Below are 7332 nucleotides of genomic sequence, written 5' to 3'. Positions count from 1 at the left end.
CCTTCTGAAACTGTTTCCTTAAAGAAGAAAAAAGCTCATGTCCTGCCCCCTCTGGTGCTCATTGACTAAAAAGTAGGTGGAATTCCGATGACAGCCCTGTTTGGCTTTGCACTGAGAATGGGCATGTCCTCAGCTCTCAGGGTCTCCCGGCTCCTGGGATGAGGTGGTACCTGTCAGTCCTGCCACCAAACTGCTGAGTCCCTGCGGCAACCAGACGATGTTCAGTGAGATTCTTATAAATACTTTGGTCATGAAAACAATAATCTCTGACCTTAAAACGTGCTGAAATCCGAAAGAAGCAGTGATGAAGCCTGTGTGTGTAGATCTTTTAATATCCTGAACTGCCCCTGTGCCCAGCCCGTGTGTGGAGGCGCCCCCTGTGTAGCTGCCGTGCCTGTGTCCACTCCATCACTCACCACACAGCCTCTAATAGGTGCCCTGGGACCCCGCTCTTCTAGCCTGTCAAATGGGGACATTAATCAGACCTAATTCAGGTCACTGTGGTTAGGGTCGCTCGCTGGAGGTCATCTTCCTGAAATGTCCCCCCAAAAGGCCAGCGTGGCGGAAACAGTGTCACTGTCCCGCCACACCCCCTCCCCGGGATACACCTGGCTGGGAACCCACCTCAAATCTGAGAGGAGGGCATTGCATCAAGTAGCTCAGACAACAAAAACGAAAGGCACTTCAACACTCCTTGAGACAATTTACATTTAAGCGGATGGAATAAAAACCATTTATTAAACAATAATGTTACTTCATCATATTTCTTACATTAACTCATTTTTAGTGGCAACTGGTCATTGAGTGACTCCAACTGCGATTTGGGGGCTTATAGTAGTACCTTCTCTCTCCACCAGACGTGGCCTCCCTGAGAGAGGGAGCGTCCTCTCACACGGAGCCTTGGACAGCACCTCATGCACATCCAGAATCCACAAGGAGCCCGGCCGGGTGGCTCAGCGGTCCAGTGTCGCCTTATGAACATTCCTGGTCAGGGCACAGGCCCAGGTTGCAGGCTCGATCCCCAGTAGGGGGCGTGCAGGAGGCAGCCGATCATGATTCTCTCTCATCATTGATCTTTCTTTCTCCTCTGAAATCAATAAAAATATATATATTTTAAAGTTCTCATTTCATGTTACGTGCTTTGCATCTAACTGGGCCCCTGTGATGAGGGGCTGCCCTGCGGTGTGGACGTGGAATCGGGGGACAGGACAGCGTCCGTGAGGAGAGGCTCACCGATCCCCCCCGTGCAGGTGCCCGAGGCTGGGTTTCGGCAGGCCTTCCCCTCGGAAGCCTGGCCGCCCCCCTGGCATCTGGGACTCCGTGTGAAACCCTGTCTTCTCTTTCTCCCCCCAGATCTCGAGAACTTTCAGACGAGAGCCAGGAGCACAGTGTCTGTCCGCCAGGGCCAGGGCATGGTGCTGCTGTGCGGGCCGCCCGCCCACTCCGGAGGTGAGTAGTGCCGTCCGGTGCCTGCCGCACGTCGCTCTGTTCTGGCTGGCGGTCCCCATCCCAGCACCAGCTGGGGGGACAGTGTCATCTGTAGGGAACCCCAGAGCTCCTCTGGGCCCAGGTGGAATGCTGTCCACGCCTTCTTAAAGAGGCAGGTGTTTTTCTGAACAGAAATTAGAAATTGTGAGGTGGGAGATGGAGAGGGTGGAGGGCCACATTACATGGGTTTAAGAAAGAAGCAAAGATCTAACCAGAGGACAGCCATCAAAAACCCGCTTGAAGAATGACCCCTAATTGGAGCACAGGTGGGTGGGATTGGGAAATGGTGACCGGAGACTGTCCGCGTCCATTCCGGCTGCTGTAACAACACGCCACAGGCGGGCACACCGGAGACACCGAGAGCTTTCCGAGAGGAGAAAGGCAAGCACAGTCCGCTCCGAATCCAGTCGAGGGCAAACAAGAGAGTTACAAATGCAGGGAATGAGAACTGAAAAGAGCACATCGCTCTCACATGAGATTTAAAGTCGTAAGAGAAAACTGCCTGCCGCTCCGATCACTGGAACATCTGGACAAAATGAGCCATCCGCTGAAATGTGCAACACTGAGCCCGGAAATGCAGAAACCGGAATAGACCGGTTATCGTGGAAGGAGCTGGGAGTCGTCAAGAGTGACTTCCTCCAGGTGCCATGGAATTTGTAAGAAATCCTTTGAACTGTCCAAGGAGAGGCCTCGCCTCATCGCCGGCGCCAGGGCCGAGACGTGAGGAGAAGCCGCGGCTCACCCACGGAACGAGTCTAACCCGGCCCCGGGACCCGGCAGGCAGCACACGGGGAAGCGACCCACCCGTGAACACAACGCTTGCCTCGGGGATCACGCGTGTCAGGCACTGTTTTAAATGCTTTACGTGAATTAACCAATTTAATTCTTACCCAACCTGGTGATCCCGTACGTATCTCTGTTTTATAGGAGACAAACCCCTGAGGCCTTGCCTAAGTGAAGATGAATCGCCCCAACAACTCATGAACTGCCATTTGGGGATATGTATGTTAAGTGGGGCACTGGGGGATTTAAAAGTACAGATAACCCCAAAGGCCAAAAAGAGTACCAGCTCCAATCCTCCTCATATTCACGATTACGAACAAAGTTATGAAATAAAGTAATCACCAACGGAAGGGAGATACTTCCGTTTCCTGCTAAATGACCCCCACAGCTGCAGGCGGTAAGAGACAAGTCCGACTCTATCAGGGCGGGTAATGGATGAAGCGGAAGGCATCGTACCACTCTCTCAAGTGTTGTCATTGGGATATGTTGGAAAATTTCTAAAACAAAATGTTTAAAAGTCCCAGCGTATGGTGGGGCTTAGAGGCCTCCAAGGTTGCTCCCAGCTCACATTTTAGGACGTGCTTCTCTGCTGTCCGTTACCTCCTTCTCCGAAAAAGCATGCTCGTCCCGGCGTTTGGGGCAAAAAGCATCTGCACTGCATGGAGGAGTGTCTGCCGCGCGTGGACCGAGGGCCTCCTGCACACCACAGGGCTGTGCCATTACTGGTCTCCCATTTGCAGATCACTCTGGGCATCCGGCCTAACGCAGCGGCCTCGCTCCCTGCCCGGAGGGGTTGTCAGGGCAAATGCCTGGGTGGGCAGTGAGCGGGCAGGCCGGCGTCAGTCCTGCGTCTCCGGGCGGGTCCTCGCCGCGCTGCTGGGGCCGGTGTGCAGTGCTGTGCACTTGGCGTGCACTTGGCCTGCACTTGGCAGTGACGTTCTGTGGGGGATGGAGAAACCTCCACGTCCCCAGCGGCGCTGCAGCAGGTCAGAAACCTGCCTGGGAGAGTGGGTACGCCACGCTGCGAGGGCTCGCTCGTTTTCGGGTTAGGAAACTTACGTTCCAGCTGACGGAGCTTCTGTTTTCATCCCCGCGCTCGTCTCGGCGGGACGGATGTGGCGCTTGTCACCGAACATCAACCGGAGAAGCAGAGGGTGGCCAGGCGCCGGGCCACCATTGGCCGCGATCTGAAACCGGGCGTGTTATATTGTGTAGCGGGCGCCCTGCCAGATCTGCTCCCCACGGGGGCACCTCGTGTGCGTCTCCACAAAATCCATGTGCCCGGCAGCCGTCTTTTAGCAGCAGAAATGCAGTTAACAGGAGTCGCCTTGCGATGTCCCGGCTTCGCAGACGGCGCAAGAGCCGAGCCTGAGTGCTGGGTAGGACTAAACTCATCCTCCGTCACCCCAGCCAGGTTCTCCAGGTTCTCCAGCCAGGTTCTGTCCAGGTTCTAGTCAGGTTCTCTTGCCATGTTCTATCCAGGTTCTGTAGCCAGGTTCTGTCTCTAGGTTCTTCAGCCAGGTTCTCTCGCTAGGTTCTGTCTCTAGGTTCTGTCCACCTTTGCTGTGGATGAGGTCGTATCTTTCAAAGGAGGCACAAGCATGGAAAGGGCTCTTCTGGACACTTTGACCCAACAGCCCAACACCTGCCTCCCCTCCCCCCGCTTGTCTTATCAGAAGCCAGAAACAATCGGGTTCAATTCGTGGAGGAGGGAGTGGCTTTTGTGGGCGGTGAGTGTGGGGAATATGAAAGCTGTGAGTGTCCGTCCACGGGCTGGTAGGATGGATGTGCCAGCCACACCCTATGTCTTGCAAAAAAATAAATAAATAAATTGGGACGCGTTCAGGGTGCTGACCCTGGGATGCCACTGACGCCCGGCCCTGGGAGCGGTTGCCTCTTCATCACTGTGGAGCTGGCCCTGGGAGCGACTAATGAGGCCACCCGCAGTCTGCCCCCAGCACCTGTCAGCCACGTCCCCGGGCGCCCTGGGCGTTGGAAGGTCTGACATCCCTACATAACCACCCTGTGACTGTCTCCATTAATAATGGACCGCCCTGCCGGAAGCCGTGGGCTCCCTGCCCACCAGCAACGCTGCTCCTTTCAGGTGCCGGGGTGCTGTCGACCGGGGGTGGCAGGAGGAAAGGCTGTTGGCACCTGTACCTCGGGCTCCCCCAAACCAGAGCAGGCGATTGCTCTCCCCGGTGGAGTTCCCGGGAACACAGAGTGACGGATGCCGTGCTAATGGCTGGCTTTCTCCAGCCCAGTGACAGCCGTAACCAGATAAAGCACAACGCCCACACCGATGTTATGTAAGACGCAGGCAGAGTCCTGACGGCTACGTTGGCTCCCTGGGGATAAAGCCCAGCTATTTTGAACGTGTTATTTCCTTACATATCGGCAAAGGAACTGTCCTAACACAGACAGCTAAATATGTTTCCAATTAATTGTTAAAACATAATTACCTGAGTTTAGTCAGAAATTGCTGTTGAGATCTCGGTTGGCTTGTTTGTTAGTTCCCCTTAGATGTGGAAGGCAAAAGAAAGAACCAGGAGGCGATCAGAACAGAAATACGGCCCGGCCGGCATGGCTCAGTGGTTGAGTGTCAACCTATGAACCAGGAGGTCACGGTTCAATTCCCGGTCAGGGCACATGCCCTGGTTGTGGGCTCGGTCCCCAGTGGGGGGCGTGCAGGAGGCAGCCGATCAATGGTTCTCTCACAATGTTTCTATTTCCCGCAGGAGGCAGCCGATCAATGATTCTCTCTCACAGTGTTTCTATTCTCCCTCCCTTCCTTTCTGAAATCAATAAAAAAAATATATAATGTTTTAAAACACAGACATATGTTAGACCCTTGTAGGTGAGTGAGATTTCTCCCTCTGAAGCTCATACATATTGAGAAGTTCCCCTGACAGGTGACCTGCCGAGTTAATCTCAGAATGAATGACCCGAACCCAAACCGGGACGGACTCTCACACTTTCAGGGCCTCGCTGAGGCTGAACCAGGTGGGCCACGCGCAAGGTGATAGGGAGCAGAGAGGACTCGGGGGGACCTGGGAGCAGCTGGTGGTGCCCATGGTCATCGCAGGCTCAGCTGGACCATCACACTGACATGATCACGGTACGAGGTCACCTTGGCACCGGGCCGCCTTGCAGACAGGACACGGGGCAGCCCACAGGGCAGTGCCAGCCCTGCTCCCCAGCAGGAGGCCTGAGAGCCCAAAGGTGGTCAAAGACTCGTTATTACTGTTGTCTCGCATTTCCCAGGTGACAGGTTAAGAGCAGAGAATTGAGACTCACATCGCTGAGTGTGGAGCCTCCTGCCTTTTTAAAAATATATGTATTTAAAAAACTCTCACCTGAGGATATGTTTTTATTAGAGAGAGAGAGAGAGAGAGAGAGAGAGAGAGAGAGAGAAAGAGAGAAACATTGATCGGTTGCCTCCCATATGGAAATCAAACCCACCACCGTTTGGTGTAGGGCCGATGCTCCATCCAGCTGAGCCGCACCGGCCAGGCCCTCCTGCCCTCTGAGACGGTCCGTGTCTGAAATAGGAGCCCAGGCCCCTGGTGACATTGGTGTGGGCATGGCTTCCACAGTCCCCACGGAACAAGCCCAGTGATGGCCGTCGCCATGGTCAGAGAAGCCCAACTCCAGGGCCCCCCAGGTGTGTGAGGTTCCCCTCTGCAGGCTCCCGGCCAGATGCCCGCACTTTCCTGGGTCATCACAGCGCCACCTGGCTGTGGCCGACACTGCCCTTCATTGGGTTTCTGGAGTTACAGCCACCAAGTCGCCCCAACATACATCTGTTCGTCAAGAAGAAGCCACGTGGGAGTGGGAGCTCAGATATTTCTCTTCCTTTTTCCTTCTCTTCCTCTTCTCCTATTCCTCGCCTTCTCCTGTTTTCCCTTCGCCTTTTAGAAAGCTGCCAGTCCATATTTTTAAACCATTAACCCCCTCCCCCAGCCCTGTGTGAACGTGAGAATGCTGGAGAGAGAGGATCAGATAGCAGGGGCCGGGCTCGTGTGCTCCCTCATTGGGCTGTGGGTCTCCATCTATAGGTCAAAGCCTCGCACCCCAAGGCCAAGTGCACAGCTGCTCTGTGACTGACACTCCTGCCTAGGTGACGAGGCGGGACTTCCTGTCCCGGTGCTCAGTGCAGGAGAACCTTCACCTCCCTCGAGGCTCCGGCTCTGCTTTGTCACGTGAAGCCAGAGCGGGAGTCGGATAGTCCAAGGCTTTTCCAAACCGTGAGCTGCTGATGCCGATCTCATCATTGGACAATTTCCCAACAAAGACACTGAGAGTGATGCTGACCCTCAGAATCCAGACCAAGGTACCGCCTTCCGTTCGCGTTGCCCAGGCAGTCTGGGTTCAGAGGGGACATGCGGGTGGAGTGGGCGTCGGTCCGGCTTTCCGGAGCAGGGACCTGTTCGTGGGCGGTGTAGAGGCCCCGCGTAGGCAGGACCGCCACCCCCTTCGCTGGAATCGCTTCCTACTGTGACAGTGGCATGTCCCACAGTCACCCAGATGTTTCCGTTCTGCCAGCTCTACCGTCGGCACCAGGACAATGCGGTGCGGTCTGGAATTATTTACAGAGGAAAGAGAATTAGGCTTAATTTTGCTTTTTATATTCCTGCTACAATTTCCTTCTACTCTTTCTATTTTTTAAACAGAACCTGATTTTGTTTCAATGCACAACTTCTGTACAACCCCAAAAGAAAGCACCCCAGTAAAATAATAAGAACATGGTATTTCTTGTGCAATGCATGACAACATGGTTGACGTCTTTAGTTGTAAATGAGCTCTTAGAAACTAGTTACCAAGGCACTCATATCCAAGGGAACTGGAAAAAGAAAGAAAATGGAACAATGCAAATGATGATTAGGAATATGTGATGGTGGAGCTGAACAACGCCAGAAGAATGATTTCATCTGAGTCTTATCGAGGCCGAGTCCAAGGTCCCGTCCGGAAACCAGCGATAAAGACCGGAACTCATCCACGCCCAAGCCGGCGCCAACATCCAGTCCACATTTGACCAGTTGCCCGGGGATTTGTTACCTG

At 54.3% G+C, this 7332-nt stretch overlaps 1 protein-coding gene across 1 annotated transcript in view; it reads left to right on the top strand.

Moving 5' to 3' along the window:
- CNTN4 (contactin 4) overlaps positions 1-7332 on the top strand; it is a 332854-nt gene that overhangs the window by 238831 nt on the left and 86691 nt on the right. The window contains exon 5 of the mRNA XM_015568361.1: positions 1354-1449. Within this exon, the coding sequence (XP_015423847.1) occupies positions 1354-1449 (96 nt within the window). The remainder of the gene's footprint in view (positions 1-1353; positions 1450-7332) is intronic.

Source organism: Myotis davidii, unplaced genomic scaffold (genome assembly GCF_000327345.1).
Source record: "Myotis davidii unplaced genomic scaffold, ASM32734v1 scaffold663, whole genome shotgun sequence".
NCBI lineage: Eukaryota > Metazoa > Chordata > Mammalia > Chiroptera > Vespertilionidae > Myotis > Myotis davidii.
The sequence above is the reverse complement of the archived record's forward strand: the minus strand, read 5'-3'. Positions and strand labels throughout refer to the sequence as shown.